At 44.8% G+C, this 18,487-nt stretch overlaps 1 protein-coding gene across 1 annotated transcript in view; it reads left to right on the top strand.

Moving 5' to 3' along the window:
• cecr2 (CECR2 histone acetyl-lysine reader) overlaps nucleotides 1-17,255 on the top strand; it is a 29,949-nt gene extending 12,694 nt beyond the window's left edge. Inside the window, exons 2-19 of the mRNA XM_005734767.1 lie at nucleotides 1,773-1,867; nucleotides 3,850-4,033; nucleotides 4,581-4,708; nucleotides 4,899-4,982; nucleotides 5,372-5,439; nucleotides 5,545-5,705; nucleotides 8,707-8,796; nucleotides 9,499-9,655; nucleotides 10,525-10,654; nucleotides 10,759-10,796; nucleotides 11,576-11,667; nucleotides 11,813-11,939; nucleotides 12,633-13,003; nucleotides 13,118-13,264; nucleotides 13,382-14,174; nucleotides 14,571-16,608; nucleotides 16,879-16,935; nucleotides 17,068-17,255. Coding sequence (XP_005734824.1) covers nucleotides 1,773-1,867; nucleotides 3,850-4,033; nucleotides 4,581-4,708; nucleotides 4,899-4,982; nucleotides 5,372-5,439; nucleotides 5,545-5,705; nucleotides 8,707-8,796; nucleotides 9,499-9,655; nucleotides 10,525-10,654; nucleotides 10,759-10,796; nucleotides 11,576-11,667; nucleotides 11,813-11,939; nucleotides 12,633-13,003; nucleotides 13,118-13,264; nucleotides 13,382-14,174; nucleotides 14,571-16,608; nucleotides 16,879-16,930 — 4,755 coding nt within the window. The 3' untranslated portion in view covers nucleotides 16,931-16,935; nucleotides 17,068-17,255. The remainder of the gene's footprint in view (nucleotides 1-1,772; nucleotides 1,868-3,849; nucleotides 4,034-4,580; nucleotides 4,709-4,898; nucleotides 4,983-5,371; nucleotides 5,440-5,544; nucleotides 5,706-8,706; nucleotides 8,797-9,498; nucleotides 9,656-10,524; nucleotides 10,655-10,758; nucleotides 10,797-11,575; nucleotides 11,668-11,812; nucleotides 11,940-12,632; nucleotides 13,004-13,117; nucleotides 13,265-13,381; nucleotides 14,175-14,570; nucleotides 16,609-16,878; nucleotides 16,936-17,067) is intronic.
• The last annotated feature ends 1,232 nt before the right edge of the window (nucleotides 17,256-18,487 follow it).

The following is an 18,487-nucleotide window of genomic DNA, read 5'->3' as shown; positions in this document are numbered from 1 at the left end:
CACCCCATGATGAGTGAGTTAGCCTGAGCACATGTTAAGAACTTTAAGGAGTCTCTATTGTTAAACCTCGGTCTACCTGATCTATACTTGATATACAGTACGCAGTACTGCCGTTTAGGAAGGTATTCCAACCTGATTTTCATAACTCGAAGCAAAGTGGCAAAATAATGTCCTTAAATGCAGTCTTGCTTACATTACTGAGTTTGTCTATCACTGTTACTCCTGGTCTTGTAGCATGTGCTGCACAACCAGGAGATTTATTAAACTTGTCAAAAATGCTGTAGAAATACAAATGCAATTCTGTAGTATTTAAAAGGGTTGGTAATGATCACCCAATTATTGGTATGCACTGGCCTTGACAAGAAATTGTGCCTCGTTTTTAACCACAACAAGGCAAAAGTTGTGGTCGGTAAATCTTACATGTCTGGCTACTTCAGAACTTAAAATAGACTTTGATTTGCTCCTGGCAGTCACACACTCGTAAAGCCTACAGTTTAAGCCGTACACCTAAAATCCATTACAGTCTGACTGTGGTCACTGTGACCATGTCAATCTTCAGGCTTTTAAAATAGCCTCAGTGCGCTTGTAAACATAATGAGCTGTTCTTCTCAATCACGAGACGCGATTCTTATCCGCTCTTATGAAACTCGCCCTCCTGGTTTGCATTTTTTCTTTCGTTTTTCCTTCATGCTCTTTACGTTCCTAACCTCGAGCAGAAACGTTGATCTTATCCTGTTTTTCAACTTCTTTCACAACCTTGTTGTTTTTGGCTCTCTTTTTGTTTTTTCATTGAGCCAACTTGTTGTGTACCGGCTTCTGTCATTTCCACAGCAAAGAGGTGTGTACACTGACCTTTAAGGACCTTAAGTAATTGATGCGTCATTTCTTTTCCCTGGTTAAAGCTGAGAGAACCGATCAGCACTTATAGGACTTTCACAAGTACTACAGGTGCAGAAGTACTTGTGAAAGAGGGGCAAGAGTGACACCAACAACAGAAGTTGTTGGTGTGAAAGCAATGGTTATTAGGGGTGGGAGTGGTTAGCTGCGAGCCGTCTGTATGAGCTTTGAAGAGTTTGCTCTGTATCCTACGGGAGGGTGCTTTTAAATGAAACGGACACTAGGTTGATGGAACACTGTTCATATGCATTTCCTTCTCTTCCCTCTGGCTCAACTTCAGAGTCCTTGGGTGTGATCAAGGAGAGCTGTGCATGCTGGGAAGCTGTGTGGTGTCCAGTGTCTTGGTTGATCAGCAGAGGAGAAGGGGCATGTCTGTGTTGTAGCTCTCGGTCTCTGCTGCCTGCTGTCCTTTCTTGGTGCTTTCAGATCTTTGAGATTTTGCTCTGCCGGTTATTGCCGCTTCATAAAACCTAAATGACTATAACACAATGCCAGGCAGGAGAGGGGTCATGACTGAACTTGAACCTCAGCTACAGCCCAACAAGCACCAGCAAACCAAGACGCCTTAATGAGACAGGATGCGAGCTCTAGCTGTTACACCTCCCACCGAAATCTGCCAGCTTACCTTACACTCATCCCAGCAGTTTCTCCATTTTGATCACATACCACTTCCTTTATAGTGGCCAACAGTCTAAACACACAGAAAGCCACCTGTTTATTTCCCAGTCACAATACTTTTGCCTTTTATTTATTTATTTATTTTTTTAGATAGTTTTCATTTGCGAGATGCATTTCTCTGTTTGTTTGCACAGTTATCGCTTGCTAAGTGCTTGTAGTTTCTTCACATGTTGATTGACTGTGTCCTCTGTGTCCAGGAGCTGGAGAAAGCCCTGTCAGAACAGGACTTGGATTTCCTTGGGGATCTCGTTGCCTGTCTGTTGCAGGGATGCTACCAGCGCACTGACATCACGTAAGTAAAGAATAGAAAAAGAACCTGGCATATAGCAAACGCTGCCAGGTCACATCAGGTCTGCTTGTGTAACACCACCTGTAACACATAAGCCGTTTTCAGACGTGGGATGCGTAACACGGCTGGCAGCGTGACGTAGGTCACTTTTGGCAAGAAACGCGTGTCTGAAGGGGACGACCGAAAAAGTTTTGATTCATGATAGAACCCCGGGGTTGAACCAAAGTTTATTTGGACATAATAAAAATGCAACAAGTTGACTTGTTGCAGATAGAGGTGTGCACATTTCAGAGCTGAGATCGCTGTCCAGTACAGTAAGGAGGTCCCCTTAAATCTTTTCACATTTTAGAAATAAAGCAAAACTTATTACAGTTTTCTAAACAATGAGGGTAAGAACATTTAATTTTAAGCCCAGTTTTACTCTCCTAATCATGGAGTCTTGAGTGTAGGACCAGCTACTTAGCTACTTTTACATAATTGAACGTGTTAAATGAGGCAGCGTGTAGATGGCTGATGTTTGGCTTTCTTATAGTATGTTTAATATTTTTAGTTACATTTGTTCTGAAAGATAATAAATAGGTGAATATAAGCAGGAACATTCACATTTTCCTGCTGCTTAAAACTGCTCCAAGTGGCGTGGGAAATTTACTTCGTAGCTGACTGTAGGTCTAAGTAGTGGTGGAAGTTGGAATTCAAATTTAGTTTTTTTTTTTTGTTTTTTTTTTTAATGAAGCAGAGGCACAATGGAAAAGAATTACCATTTTTACTTAAATGTGTCAAGATAAAACTTGTCTTTCCATCTTCTTCAAATTAGTCATACTACCCAGGAAGCTTCATAGGAAGTCTGAGTCACGAGCGCAATAACTCACTGAGGAGTCAGAACTTAGTCACCATAAGGAGCGCTGAAAGTAGTGATAGGTGGTATGGTGACATCATGTTTACTACCGCGGTGATCCGAAAACGGCGTAGCCACAGAAACTTTTCTATAAAGTGGTGGGAGAAAGTGAACGCGAAGCAGAGGCTGTTATTCAAATCCGCAAATGTTTTCTACCTCCCATGGGGCTTCCCCTTCGATACGCCTGTTAATCTAACCCATCGTTATAGAGTAGCATAGTGGTACAGTACAGTGATAAGCACAGAGCAGGAGTGATCCAGTTTTTCCAGCCAGGCAGCCGGTAACAAGAGGACAGCCTGCTTTATTGGACTGGACAGGCTCTGGCATCCTGGGGGTGGCTGCTCAGCCCTGGCCTTTCACAGAGCTGCCCTTTTCATCCGCACGCGTTAAACGCTCTGCCGGAGCGGGGGAAAGAAGGGAGGGAGGATGTCGGAGAAAACGAAGGACAGAAAGGAGGAGAGAGATGGGGTAGTAGTGAGGAGGGGCGAGCCTGCAGCTGTGTGAAAAGTGCACGCTGCTCTTTCAAGATAAGCCATTTTTTTTCTCTCCCTCTTTCTCTGTGCTGTTCCATAGATGCTCACCCTTGCCCCAAGCTCTTGTTCTGTTCATGTGAGCTGGAACTGAACGGTACAGATTAATCGGCTAGACCTGAACCGGAACCAACATTTATTTACCAGTTTTCACTCATAGATACAACACAACTCCCCTTCAAAGAAACTAGTTCTTTTCTTCTTCTTTTTTAAACCAGCCCCACCTCCTCTCTTTTTCCAGCCTGTATGATAGTGTGAACCTTGCCTGTTTCCTAGAAAGCGATGCTAGTTTGTACTGAAGCATGCTGCGTTGGGTTTACAGTGCCAAGATTTGCAACTGAATTGGTTGAATCTAGCCATCCATAGAAATCTCAGTACAAAAGTGAAGCCCTGTGTTGGATTGTTATTTTTGACATGCAGCTAGTGCTTAATTCTGATTTAATAATCTTTCATGATTAAGATGTGTAAAAGGACAAATTTACTCGAGGTGTAGCTAACCCAGTAGAGTGACATCTAAAAATCAATACGGCAGAGATGAGTAAGGCCGCTCTACTGTTTAGCCCCCAGGCATTTAGCAGTTACCTGGACGACATCATCAGCTACCGCTGGGAGCTGGAAGAGGGGAAACCCAACCCACTTCGAGAGGGGCCCTTTGAGAGCTTACCCCCTCGCACTCAGGTGGAACTGCTGCACCGGCTGTGTGATTACCGTCTGGATGCTGCTGATGTCTTTGACCTGCTTAAGGTGACTAAAAGAATACATGTGATCATAATAATGTATTCACAATTTATTAAAGAGTTAAACATTCACTCAGTATTGAGTCAGTAATTGTACATAAAAGGTTCCATGCTCCATTAATGCTGCCGAGTTGTGTACATGTGTACTGTTAAAGTTTGCTTTTTTGACAACATGATGAATGATTTCGTTCACCCAGCTGTTCAGCTTTAAAGCATAGTCAGATATATTTGTCACTGAGCAGCTGCCTCGTTTTACTTTGGCCTAAGAGTGCAAGATCTTAGTTTTACTGTTCTTTAAAAGTATATTTACTGCCATGAACTAAGGTGGAGTTATCATAATCTGAGGCTTTACCCCTGTACTGTCAATCGGTTTCTAATTTTTAAACTGTAAACTGCTATAATTCATGAACACTCTTAACAAGATATCGAAAGTACTTATTGTCAGCACATGATTCACGCCTCTGTACGATCAAAGAGCTAAAATGACATCACCCTCTGATGACACACTGCATATTATTTAAGAAATGTTATATCCCCACCCCCGCCACCTCCAGGGCCTGGATGCAGACAGCCTGAGGGTGGAACCCCTGGGGCATGATGGAAATGGAGCCCTCTACTGGTACTTTTACGGCACTCGCATGTACAAAGAAGAGCCAGTGACAAAGAAAGTAGGAAAACGCAGGTAATGCTTCTTTTTCTGTCAACCACGAATGAATCATCTGCACTTAGCTGAATGTTGAAGTGTTCAGTTGAAATAAAATGTTACCACTTGTTTAGAGTCCTCTTAAGGGTTAATTTACTTGTCTTTTATTCCTACCTAAGCTGTACTTTTAACCTTTTAACCTGCTTTTTTTTTTTTTTTCCCCCCCCAGTGATGAAACAACAGAACTAACATTACCAGAGAAAAAGAAACGTGGAAGACCACCAAAGAAGAGAAAGCTGGAAGATTCACCAAGGTAAACAAAAACAAGACAAACTTTGCTGTCAGTACTAACAGGGCAGAGACACAGACGTTTAGATTCGGGCATGTGCTGTGCAGATGAGCTCGTCTGTTTCCCGTGTGAAAACGATACTCGCCCAGGTTTTGATGATCTGGGTCTTCATGTCCTTTGCTCTCAGTCAGTTGTTGACTTGACCTTTATCCTACTGCTGGACCCAAAATGTAATAAATGATTAATGGAGTATTTCTTGAGCACACGCTCTCTAACCATATTCTCACCATGTGTGTAGCGAGGAATTTTAATTAATTCCAAAAAGTAGTTGTGGAGGATCAGCTCTTATACCAGAGTTACTTTTAAGCATGCCATTTTTTTGTAGGGACTTCATGGCTTTATATTTCTTACAGTGAGGTGGAAAGTGATGTGCCAGAGGTGAAGATGGAACATGAATTGGAAGATCTTCCCCCAACCACAGGTAAAGAAACGTTGTGCTTTATATCCTGACATTTTTTTCCCCTTTGTTTGCATTTTTCCCTAGAATCAGTGGTCCGATGTTGTTTTTCCTTTCTTTTCTGTGCAGGCCGTAAGCGAGGCGCTTGGTCGCTGGTGTGTGATACAGAGGAGCAGTGGCTCAGTCTGGCAGAAAGCATCAAGGACAAAACCTCCCCACAGGATCGCCACCTCTACCGTGTCATTAGCCAAAACTTCCTGCCTGAGATCAGCAACATGATTGAGCACAAGGTCAGACACCAGAGACACCACCATCAGTCTCCATTACACCAGCATACAACGCCTTCTATGCGTCCTCTGTTTTTGATAGGCTGTAGATTCGTTAATATGAAAGCGATTATACACAGACTTTAATTTGTCCTCGTTTGTGTGACAAGTCGCAAGCGCCAGGGCGATTTTGATGAAACACCAGCTCATAAACGGCTAAATGAGACATCCCAAATGTGACAGTGATGACATTTGAATATGCAAATTGAATTTTATTGATGTACACTTGACTGCTGTCGTCTTTTCTTTCTTCCTGTTTCCTTAATCTAATCTCGGGTTTTAAGATTACTGATATTCCTTCATCTCAGTTCAGCTGCTTTTATCTTCTGGTTGTCTTACAACAGTTGTTTGTAGGACCTCTCGACTGTGCTACACAATAGGTGGAGTCAAGGAAAGCTGGTCCCTAGTCAGCTTTTTGGGATTGGTCATATGTCGGTTAAGGTATAATTGGTGTTGAGTGCTTTAATGGGAGATGATGTGCACACTCTGCTCCAGCATGTCTAAGCCAGCACTGCTTTCTTTACTTTGCAAAGGAATTAATTTGAGTCACTGACGGCTACAGCTAGTCGAGCAAACCTAGGTTCCTGTTTTGATCCCACCTGATTGCATAAAGATCAGTGGATGCTGTCTACTCCAGTGATGTATAACCAGCCGTGGCTGTTGCTATAGGAACGATCCTTTTTCTGCCGTCATCAGCATTGAAGTCAAGAATCCTGAAGGCAGGTTAATGTCAGCCGAGAGGTCACTCAGTAATTGCAAATGGTTATGAATGAGTGAATTTGGTTGAGTCGTTCATCAGTCACACCCTCTGCTGTTCTACTTGTGCGCACATTTCTATGGCATTCAAAGTCTGTCTATAGCTTCTCTACATAATATAAGTAGAGCTGGATGAGGGGTTTTTGGCTTGTTGGCGTTTCCTCTGCGCCGCCGCACTCTGGACTTGAAGAGATGGCCCTCTGCCAAACGCGATCACAGTATGGGGTGAAAACTGATTCATTTAAATTTGCTCAAATAACAGATTCAATTAAAGGAATGCACATTCCCATAGTGAGCTTCTTATTTATAATATAGATCACACAGCAGGAGATCACATTAGGATGCTGTGCTTGGTAATTATATTAATTACACTGCCGCTGTGATGGTGTATATTCTGTGCTTGATTTGCTGCATAGACCAAATTTATATTAGACAACCAGAAATGAAAGCTTTTCAGAAATAGTGCATGTATACTTTTTCTGTTTGGTAGTCTGTGCTATGAAATGAAAGTTTTGTAAATACTTGTTTGCACTTTGAAATAACAGCTAAGGGGAAAGTGTCTGTGTGATATACAGCTTCTACAAGGCTGCATGTAGTACGTACATGTAGTTTGCAGCCTGCACTGTGATCTGTTTTGCATGGCCATTTTGTAGGATTGTTTGTCTTGCTCTCTCTCAAAGTATGTGTTAGTGCCTGATGTGTGGCTATAAATATCTCTGTGTTCACATGAGAGTGTCAGTGTGTATATTCTCCCAAATCTTCCACATGTCTCAGTCTGCTGTCATCAGCCATTTCACGGGGCACTGACAGCTGGCAGGAGCTCACCTTGGGGCAGAATGGAGACTCTTGAGTGACAGCTTTGCTGTGCTGCAGGATTCTGTCGACCTCTCTAAGTGGTGACACCAGAGGCACTCGATCATGTGTGTGCGTGTCAGATGATGGACTTGCGGTAATACGGGGAAGAATTGTGAAGCCTGGGGAGATGTCAGTGTTTCCCATTGAGGCGAAACAGAGGTGGCGCGGGGGCTCATGAGCACATGTGGACTGCTGCCCTGAACTTTTCTACACATTACCAGGCGGAGGCAAATGTGAGAACCCAATTGTTCAGTGTGATTGGGTGTAAGACGTCTGTAGCCTGCCAGCTCCCTGATACAGAGTCGGTGTGCTTTCTGATTGCGCCCATGTGATAGTTCCACAGCTAATTGTCCCATTGATTCATAGTGACCACGTGGGCTTGCGCTGCTACCTTGCTCACATCAGGTGAATCTTTTCCAGTAAGAGCATGTCTAAAGTGGGCCCGTTGATAGGTACGTGTCACGATGGACCGCTTGAGACAACGGCAGACATGATCTTATTTTCATTTTTTATGAAAAGATGGTGTTTGAAAACATTATCTAGTTTTAGAAAGCACGTTAGGTTGTAAACATCTGTCTCCTTTAACAGTATTTTTTCATTTTAATCTTCTCCGCAGTGGGCTCCTTCCTCATTTGTTTGCTTCCCTACCTGCACGCACAGACCGTCTGACTTTGTTTATATAGCGGCAAATGCATATTTAGGACTCTCTACTTGTTATCTAGCAAGGTGTTACCTGTGCCAGGGTGGCAACCCTTAATAGTCCTACATCCTGGATGTACTCTGACATAAGCTGCAGGGGACAGTCCCTGATATAGACAGGATTTCAGAAACCACTTGGCGCTCTGTTGGCTGGTGTTTCCTTCCTTTTCTGTTTGCTCTAACTGGTTCTCTGACACGTCAGCGCTCATTAACCCTCCACGCTCTGTACTGTATATTTTGGATGAAGTTCCCTGCTCAAAAGTTGCCAGATAGGCTATTGTAGAACAGATTGTACACTACCACAAGCTAACAATAATATCACACAGGTTGTGATTTATTTTTTGGTGCAAGTATGTTAATTTTCTTCCCAAGCAGAGATGGAAGAGTAGGGAGCAAAGGTGAGAGAGTCACTTGGGGGATGGGAGAAATGAATCAATGACTTTGCTATAGTCACTGCTGCACCGCAACACCAGAGTGTCTGTCAGTGTGTTGGCTTTAGACAAAATGAATTACACAAACCGTATGTGATGTTTTAAAAGAAAGTTGCATTTGTGGACGAGAAAGCATTACAGACACAACAGTTTCCAGTTCACGAGTCCCTGTGTGTCATAAGAGGCATGAGGAGCAGAACCAAACTACATGTCTTTTATTTCAGGAGCGTGAGCAGAAGCAGAAGCTGCTGGACCCAAACCCAGTTCGCGTTTCCCAGCGGTTCTTTCAAAATCACATAAAACACGAGGAGAGGGTGAGTGTTTGTCTGTGCTATGCTTTTTAGGTAGTGTTACACACCTAACAATGTCAGAATAAGCTGTGCCGATTTATTTAGCAATACAACGGGCATGTCATCCACTTATCTGGTTTTTAGTGCAAGACAAAGGAGCTTGGAAAGAAAAGCGTCTGGACTTCTTTAAGTTGCTTGAAGATGTTTCACCTCTCATCTGAGAAGCTTCTTCAGTTCTAAGGTCAAATGGTGGAGAGTCCCAGATATAAACCTAGTGGGAGTTTCCCCCCACAGAGGGACAAAGGGCCCCCTGACGATCCTCTAATCGCCTGAGCCAAGGTGTGAAACTGGGTGTGGGTCCCAATCAGCCAGAGTTTCGGGTGTGTTCACTCTCCACCATTTGACCTTAGAACTGAAGTAGCTTCTCGGATGAGAGGTGAAACGTCTTCAAGCAACTTAAAGAAGTCCAGACGCTTTTCTTTGCAAGCTCCTTTGACTACGATGAGCTGGATGACTGAGAACCTCCACAGACATATTTAGTGCAAGACATTCCAGCACAGTACATGTTTGCACACGCACTGTGTACATTTATTCTCTCTGCTGTATATGTTGGTTTAGGGCCTGATTGTTTCTTTTATGTACAGAAACGTGTAGTTTTCTATACATCTAGCTTTCCTGGTGTGAGAGAAGAGTAGACTAATAGACTTTGTGGGTGTGTGCATCCAGGACAATCTCAAGGCCGGAATGGAGGAGGAGGAGGAGAAGAAAAAAGATGAAGAGCTGGACAGGCAGGTCCTGCTGGCCGAGCAGAGACGAGAAGAGGAAAGGCTTCTGCAGGAAGAACGGCAGAGAGAGAAGCTAGAGAAGATCAAAGCTGTGGAGGGTAAGATGGTTACCGATATAGATGGAACACAAGTAGCACACTGCCAAGATGTTGTTTGTGTTTAAAAGAAGTTTGAAAAATCTCTTTCCAAGAATTGTAGTATATGAAGAAAGTTGTAAGATATTAAGAAGCAGCAGTAAGTTCACATTCTCTCATCAGTCATGTATCAGCAGCAGGTAGGCGGCTCTGTCAAGGGCAGAATGTATCATGAAGGGCACTCCCCACACAGGCTTTCACATCTTCTTTGCCGTGCTTTGGCTCTCACCAGCTGAAAAATCTGCAGTAGCATAGCAGCATTTGAAGCCTTGAGATTTATGTATAGTACACAGACACTGTGAAAGGGAATGCTCAGGGCCTTTAATCACAGGATCACTCTTCTTCTTCTCTGATGTCATCTGTCAAGGGTTAATGAACTGCTGATTGTGCTTCAGTAGAGGAGCCTCATTATTGTATTATAGATGAACAGCAGGACCTGGCCCTACACTCTGTGTATTGCATATGTGGAATCCTCCTTCAAACATCTTTAATCCAAACGGCAGGGGGGCTGCCAGGCCTCTGTGCCTTTCATGTTGAAAGATAAAGCGGTTATGCATATGCACTCTCTGTGCTCTGTTCTGCTCTTTTGATCAACTTGGCCTAAGAAAAGATGGCCGATGAATCGTTCTCCTTCACTTATCTGAGCTGCTGCTGCTGCGTGTCACATCTGAGGCCTGGTTTTCATCAATGCTCCCGACAGTCTCAATAGACATCAATACTGTAACTGTAGGGTCTGAATAAGCAATCAAACATTGTTTACCTGCACTCTGAGACCGGCGTTTTTCATTATTTGTGATTTTAATTGCCCCCCTGTGTTCACGATTTTCCATTAGAGCGTGCAAAAAGGCGTAAGATGCGAGAAGAAAAGGCCTGGCTGCTGTCTCAAGGAAAAGATCTACCACCTGAACTCCTGAATCTGGAGCCATCCTCTCCCGTCCAGAGAACACGCAAGAATAAAGAATTGTAGGAAGTTGTTCACATTTAGTTTCAGATTCACTATCTGCTTTAGCGACTCATGATTGCTGTTATTTTAGCCCGTCTAACATGCCGTATGTTCAACATTTCAGCTATGAAATTGATGATGACTACACTGCTCTTTATAAAGGTATGCCTGCAGAATTATTACCTGTTGCTATGTTTACATGCATGTACCCGTCACATGACAATTCACGTCATCTGGGCAGATGTGTGGTAGTGTAAACGGGAAGCAGAAGTTGGCTGCTTATAGAAAGTATGTAAAAAGAAGAACCGCTATTGCAGAAAGTAAGACCAGCGGTTTCTTTTCCTTAGTTGACAATGAAGTGGAACTGTTACTCAAAGCAACACACAAGTAACAGCTGGTCTTTGTGTAAAGACAATGGCTCTGACCCATCAGGCAAAGATGCGAAATCTCTTTGGTGTCTGACGCTGGAGCTTTATCCGTGGATTTGAGGTGATGCCTGCGGGGATTGAGCTGTGCTCCTTAACTGTACCTGAGCAGTTTTAGTCTTTGTAGGAATACCAGGGCCTTAGATTTACCAGCAGCATATCCTCAACAGAAAAACAACACTGCTACACAATAATTAATGTTATCCACTTCAAATGCTGGCAGTTTTAAGGTATTAATTGTGGTTCGGCTTACATGTTTCATGCTTTTTACTCCTCGTCATAACACACCATTGTAATGGCAAACAAGCAGGAATAAGCCACAAACTGTATACGAGTTTAGTGATGCAGTTGGTTGATATTTATTTTTGTTTTTAGAACCAATGTCGGGGTCTGTGACATTATTTCCAAAAATCTTACATCTTCCCTTTCCATACTAAATGCAGTTGCTGGGTTTAAAACATGTCGATGTAAATTTACAGTCATTCGGATGAATGTCTGTTCTACTCTGTTCTTCAGTGCTTGAAGCCCTGAAAGCCCACAAAGATTCTTGGCCTTTCTTGGAGCCCGTTGACGACTCCTATGCTCCCAATTATCATGAGATCATCCAGGTACAGAATACTGTTGTTGTTTTTACAAATGTGTGACATTGGCTTCATGTTTGTATCAGTCTGGTTTGTGCATTAATGCATATAAAAAGTTTATTGATTCATAATTTTAATTGCTTTATTTTTATTGTCGTTCTAATCATTTCAGACTCCTATGGACCTATCCACAATTGAGAGAAAGCTCAATAACGGGGAGTATGTCGCTAAGGAGGAGTTTGTTTCCGACGTGAAGCTGATGTTTGAAAACTGTGTCGAGTACAATGGAGAAGACAGCGGTAAATTAAGCATTCTAAACCATTTTTTAAATAACTTTGTTAAAGGCATCAAAATCCGTTGCGTTATGGATGCATTTTGAAAAAAGAATTTCATATGTACATTGAGACGCAGGGGGTGAGAGTGGGAGAGATCGCAGAAGAAAGGGGGGCGGTCTTAGTACTGTGTTGGGGCCGGGGCCGGGGCAGCCTTGACAGTGATTAATGAGGAGTGATTGAGTTGTGCTCGAGTGCTCTGGGGGATTCAAGTCCTGCAGTGCCAGAGAAACATTCCAGCCCCTAAGCCCCCTGTCTGGAGCCATCCATCCAACTGAATACTCTCCTCAGGGAATGGGGGGAGGTGAGTGGTGAGGAGGCCCAGGGTGGGGCAAGAGTAGAGGGAAGGGGTTGAAGGAGCAAGGGTCAAACTTACGCCCTCTGACTTGGTCAGCTGGTTAGCACTGAGCCAGGACAAGACAGGATTTTTGTGCTCTGTTGGTATGTGTCTCACCTAATGGTCACTTCATGAGTGGCTATTTGTGGGAGTGACTGTGCATGTAAATGAAGCGTTATTCTTTGAGTATATGAGTAGATGCTATAGACATGTGATGTATGTTTGTTCCTTTGCTGAAGATGTGCGTTTATGTAAAAAAAAAAAAAAGTTCTCAGGGTTTTATCACAAAAGAATCGCTGATGTTGGTGTCTTCCTGTCCTCAGAATACACTATCATGGCCGAGTCTCTGGAGCGTTGTTTTAGCCGAGCCTTATTAAAACATTTTCCATCTGAGGATGGTGACACGGACGAAGAGTTCCACATCAGTCGAGAAGACAAGGAGCGCAAGGAAAGAAAACGCAACCGTAACAGCAAAGCTTTCGGGCCTGAAAGCTTGATCAGGGCTACTGAGCAAGTACAACGTAAGCGAAGCTCACAAAAGGGCAAAAGTAGCGCAACTTCAGAGGAGGATGCCAGGCTGGCACGGCTGCATCCTCATTGGGCTAACGGCCCCCCTCACCCGCACAGCTTGCCTCCAGGCCAGCAGCATATCCGGGAAGGAGATATCAGGGGGTTATACCACCCAGGGCAACAGGTATCCACAGATAAGACTTTAATCCTTTTTTTAAATATATTTATTTATTGGGAGTCTTAATTCCTGTCTGAAATGCAAGAGGGGGAAAATATAATAAATTCTTTATTTTAACAGCTCCATCAGCCTGGTCCCCCTGGGCCTCATGGTCCACACATGTATGCCCAAAGAATGGCCATGGATCCCCGCTTTGCCTACCAGGTTCACTTTTCTAGACAAGGAGACCCCAACTTAAACCAGTTGCCTCACAACTTTAACATTCAGGTATGCTTGACCTATTACACACAACCAACCACCTAATTGTGTGTATGATGCATCTTGATGCTGTTATAACAGACAAAGCCAGATATTTCATATTTTATTTTCCTTTTTTCCTCCAAGCAACGCATGATTGAGCCACACCACATGGGGCCTAGGTATCCAGTGGGTCCAGATCCAAACCAGCAGCAGCACTCGTACATGGGTCCGACTCATGGCCCATGCTTAGGACCACGTCCCATGACCCTACAGCCTGGAGCTCCTCCTGAGGCCAGCATCTACCCATCCCACCACCGTCCAGAGGGCCACACTGTGCATCCTATGGGGAACAGGTTCTCAGGCCCGGAAGGATCACCTCAGCACAACTACCCAGGCTTGAGACCTGCTGGCATGCCACTACCTACTATGTGGAGTGGTATGAATCAACAGGGGCAGGAGAGGCCCAGCGGCATGTCTATTCAAGACCCAAACATGGTGAACCAGCGCAACTTTAGTTATGGTGGAATCCCCCCACCTGTGGGTCATAAACCGTGGCCAGAAGCTGCCGGATATCCCAACCATCCTTCCAATGCCCAGTTTCAAATGACTGCAGCAGCCAGCTCCCCTGGGCTCATGTCTGCACGTCCCACTGTGCCCCACTCAGACTCCTCCGGCAGGACACGCTTGGCTTCCATGCTGGAAAGCCCAGAGATGCTGGCCCTGCAGCAGCTGTCAGCCTCTTCTGGACCCCCTGCTGGTGCCCCTCATCAGCACACAGGCAACTTTCAGCAGCCTGGGCCCCCATCAAGAATTGGCAGCATCCCAGCTCACCCCTCTCAACAGCTCCCCCCTGCCCCTGAGGTTCAGCTGCTGCATCCTGCTAGAGACAAAGGCCCAGATAGACAGCCTCCCCAGCAGACAAACTTGCACCCCAAAGGTAGACCTGACCTTCTCTTGCTGTATTTCACCAGTCTGCGTGATAGAGCACTAGACTCTAGTGTCTCATTTGTTAATCAGCACAGCCCCCATCTTCTGTCAAGTACTTCTTACAATTTGACTTTAAAAATTGAATATTCATCAGTTTGGTTACATTTTTGCTGATATCTTTGAAAACATAAAAGATTACATGTCATCATTTCAGCCTCACGGGGACGCCTTTAAATGTTTCTATAACCTAATTGTAAAGAAATGGAACAGAACGTTTTTTAAAATTTGATTTGTATTGTGCTTCTTTTGGATAAGTGGCACAAAACGGGGACAACGCGTGCATTGTACTTCTAGTCATAGTAAAACAGTCTAACCTGCAACATTGTTTTCTCCTGTACGTTAACAGGCACAGCGTCAGAGAACAAGATGGCTGCCAGCAACATTTCCGAAGAAGCTCCATCACACAAAAACATGTTTCCAGTTAACCAAGAGAGCCCATCCAACCCTAGCCCCACAAGGCAATACTGTGGGCTTGCGGATAAAATGCAGAGCCCCCCAGCCCCAACCTTGGCCAGGTCAGAAGAGAATCCTTCTGGATCAGCGGCCGCACAGAGTTCAGCTGAAAGCCAGTTGGATAGTCGGGGACACTCTGCCAGTGAAAGTAATGGTACCATTCCTGTTTCATCCCATCCCAACTCGAGTAACACTGATCCTGCTCTACACAATCCCCCACAGCTTAAACCAAACAGTCCACAGCCAAATGTTCCAAGCCTTGCACTTCTTCCTCAGAACTTCCCACCACTGGATGTTGCAGCAGCTCAGAATTCCACTCGGCAAATGCCAGACAACTTAAAACTCGCAGATGGTGTAAATCAGGAAGGCAAACCCCAGCAAGCCATTCAAAAACATGAGCAACCTGAGGCGGGCAGCACCTCTCCTGAAAGCCACCCTCAGAGCTCTCCTCAGCCACTGAACCAGAACACACAGCAACACCATTCTCTGCTAACCTCTCATCATGTCCCCCAAAGCATCTCACCACACTGCACTACACAAAGCAGTCCCATGCATGGGATGCCACACGGCGCTACTCAAGGAGCCCAGCCTGGACCCCCACACCCAGCCCCTCTGACCTCTTTGCCACCCAGCCATCCTGCCCCTCTATTACCCTCTCAGCCCAGTCCAGCTGATCTCGGAGATCAAAGGCCTAGCGAGCCTACGAGGCTGGACACGAGAAGCACTGCCATGTCTCCACAGCACACCAGGATGACATCAAGTGTTTATAAACACCCGGCTTTTAGTCCAAATCGCCATCAAACTCAGTTGGTGGGTAGTAACGTGGGAATACAGGCTCCAAGCGGGCCATCAGATGGGCACAATCCAGCCGTACCTCCTCACTCGCAAGGCCCAGAAAATTCAACTATGAGTACTTACGGCATGGGGAACCCTCCACTTCCACACTACAACCGGGCTAATATGAATAGGTCCATACCTCCGTCTGCTCACCACCCATATCATAACCAGTCCATTAATGCTCTCCACAATCTTGCTCCCAACACCAACTACCAGCAGCAGCAGGGAGGGTCAACCTACCCCTACCACGTGCCAGGTCAATCGCACCCTCATGGTCATGGCAATGTGTACCCACCTCATCAGTATCAGCAGCAGCAGCAGCGCTACTATGCCCAACCCCATCCCCAAACTCAGGCCCATAACCAAGCCACGGGCAGAGGGGGTTACCCTCCAGAGGAGTGGCATCGGCCTCATTATCAGTCTCACCAGGCAATGCCACACAATGCCTACTTACCTGTAGCCAGTGCCAGAGCTAATGGTCAGCTAAAGGAGAGCAGTGTCTCACCGCTGGGGTCTGAAGGCTCCAGCGGTACAAGTTTGGTTTCCCCAGGCCCAATGCCAGGAACAGGGACTCATCCTGGAGGCACAGAGGAAGGGAAGTGTGAAAACCAGCAAGCTGGTGGAGGCAGCAGCATTAATGGCAGTCCAGCAAAGCGGCCCCACAATGAGGGCTCAGAGCAACCTGAAAGCCCAAAAGAAATCCTGGACCTTGACAGCCATAATGCTGCTGCTCAACGCCGTAGCATGCAGCATCCACATGCGTCTGTGGCGCACATGACGTCCGGTTTTGTGTACGACCCTCGAGCCTTACATCCAGGAATGCAGCAAGGTGTGGTCCATCATATGATGTCCCAGGCCCGTGGAGCTGGAAATGGATCCCCTTACGCTGGCCAACCATACCCTGATCCACGACACTATGCTGCTCAAAGACCCCACTCACACCTGATGGAAGCTCTGCAGCGGCCCCAGCAGCTTCCCTATTCCCCTGGCCAAACACGCATGGTCATGTACAGACACCCCCGACCTGGGGGGCACTTTCAGGGCATGATGATTCAGCAGCGAGGTGTGGGACCAGAACGCTTCATGCATCCAGGGTAAATTCTTACAAAGTTTATATTGTCAGTGGGTATTTGACTGTTAACTATGATGGCTTAAATATGTTCTGTTTATTACCTGATATATTTATGTCACTACTGTCACTACTGTAATTTAGTTTGCTTGTTTTAAAGGCTAACACTATAATAAGAAAATAAAATGACCACATCAGTCTCACAGTCTTAACCAAGCAGCATAATGTTGCAGAGTCTTATTGTCCTACCAATGGCACTCGGACTGCAAGAGCTAACAAGTCTATTTATTTACAGACAACAGATGATGGCTGCTCCAAGCGGCCTTGGCAGTAAACAGGGATTGTGATTAAAGTGAGTATAAAGACATTTCATAAATTGTTAAAACTTGTGTTTTATCCTGTTGATTTTTAGGTTTCCAGTCGAAACAGCAAGACGAATACTGCCAGAGGCATTGTTAACTGATTGTTGTTGTTCTCCTTTCAGAGATGATGTTGTCAACGAACATCTGGATAAACCAGTGAGCCAAACCGCTTCTGAGAAGAAGAGACACTTTTTCCGAATATATTTCCTACTGATATTCTGCCACTGTGCAACAGTTTTGTTCAGCAGTGGGATTAAAAATCCAGCCAGGCAGCTGGTACTACAAAGTAGAATTAAAATGTGAAATGTTACTGAGCCTTGGAGAACAATTCTCTTTCTCGTGTGCCCTCCACCGCAAGAGCTCACGGAGGTCACTGACGGAATAGCTGTGAAACTGTTAGGAATTCACCGACTTGCTCGAGGACACTCCAGTAGCATGATTGCTTCCCAGCGTGAGCATTTGAACTTTAAACCTCCTGCAGAAGGGGCGCCCCTTTTAACCACTATGTCAACCTGTTAAACACAGGAGACATTGCCTTCAAGAACACTGGACAGCACTCTTCGACGTGAGCCGTCAGATTGTAAAAGGACGGATTAGTGACCACTGAACATAATGTTCTTATCCTGTCTATTGACTGTAGGGCAGGATACTGCACCTACTGACAGGACTGTGAAAAAGAGGAGACTGGGGTTGTTTGTTTTCTTTTTGACCACGATTTTCTTCTCCAACCATATCTAAACTCAGGTGTACAAAAGGAGGTACTATGAGACTGTCACCCTAACCTAGTCAACTCAAAAGCCCCTGGTAGTTGCCTTGGTTTGTTTTTATGAATGTATGAGTGAATGTGTAGACAGGAAATGCAGCGCAGCAGCTGCTTGTGAAAGAACAAACAACACTGATCATCCATCTGAAGCACAAGTCATCCCACCCATTTCTTGTTCATTTCCACCCAATCTCTAATGTTTTTCTTTCTCTGGAGCACACACAGTATATGCATCATTCAAAGCTGCCTTCATTTGTTTGAATGTCTTTGAGTAGCAGAGAGGGACCGGCAAGGGTGGTGTCATTGTTATCTAAATATGTGTGATTCTCTGTTGTGCACTATGGATTTCTGTTAGTCTGGACATCCTGGAACCAAGTGGCCTTGGATAGTCGTATTTTAGTCGATACTTATTAATGCGTAAATGTATCTAAGAGTGTATACTATATTAATCACCGCCCTTCACTGCACAGACTTATTTCGGACAATATACTCACTGGTGTATATACGTGCACAGAGCAAATGCATACACAAAAAAAATTATTTGGCTATTCGAGTGTCCTCCAACAAGTTTTAGTTCTTTGTTCCTTTACGGTTCCTTCCGCGTGTCAGTACTAAACATATCCTCAGGGTGTACAGTTTCTTTATACGGGTACTGTTCTGAATTATTTGAAGGAGGAACAGCATAAAGAAAATGAGACTGCAGCTGTGGTAAATCAATCCACCTCATGAAGAAGTTGACTTGTGAGAGTCATTGGCCTTAATAATAAATAACTGCCCCC

Source organism: Pundamilia nyererei, unplaced genomic scaffold (assembly GCF_000239375.1).
Source record: "Pundamilia nyererei isolate P.nyererei 1_Seehausen unplaced genomic scaffold, PunNye1.0 scaffold00060, whole genome shotgun sequence".
Lineage (NCBI taxonomy): Eukaryota > Metazoa > Chordata > Actinopteri > Cichliformes > Cichlidae > Pundamilia > Pundamilia nyererei.
This window is presented reverse-complemented; position numbering and strand designations above follow the sequence as displayed.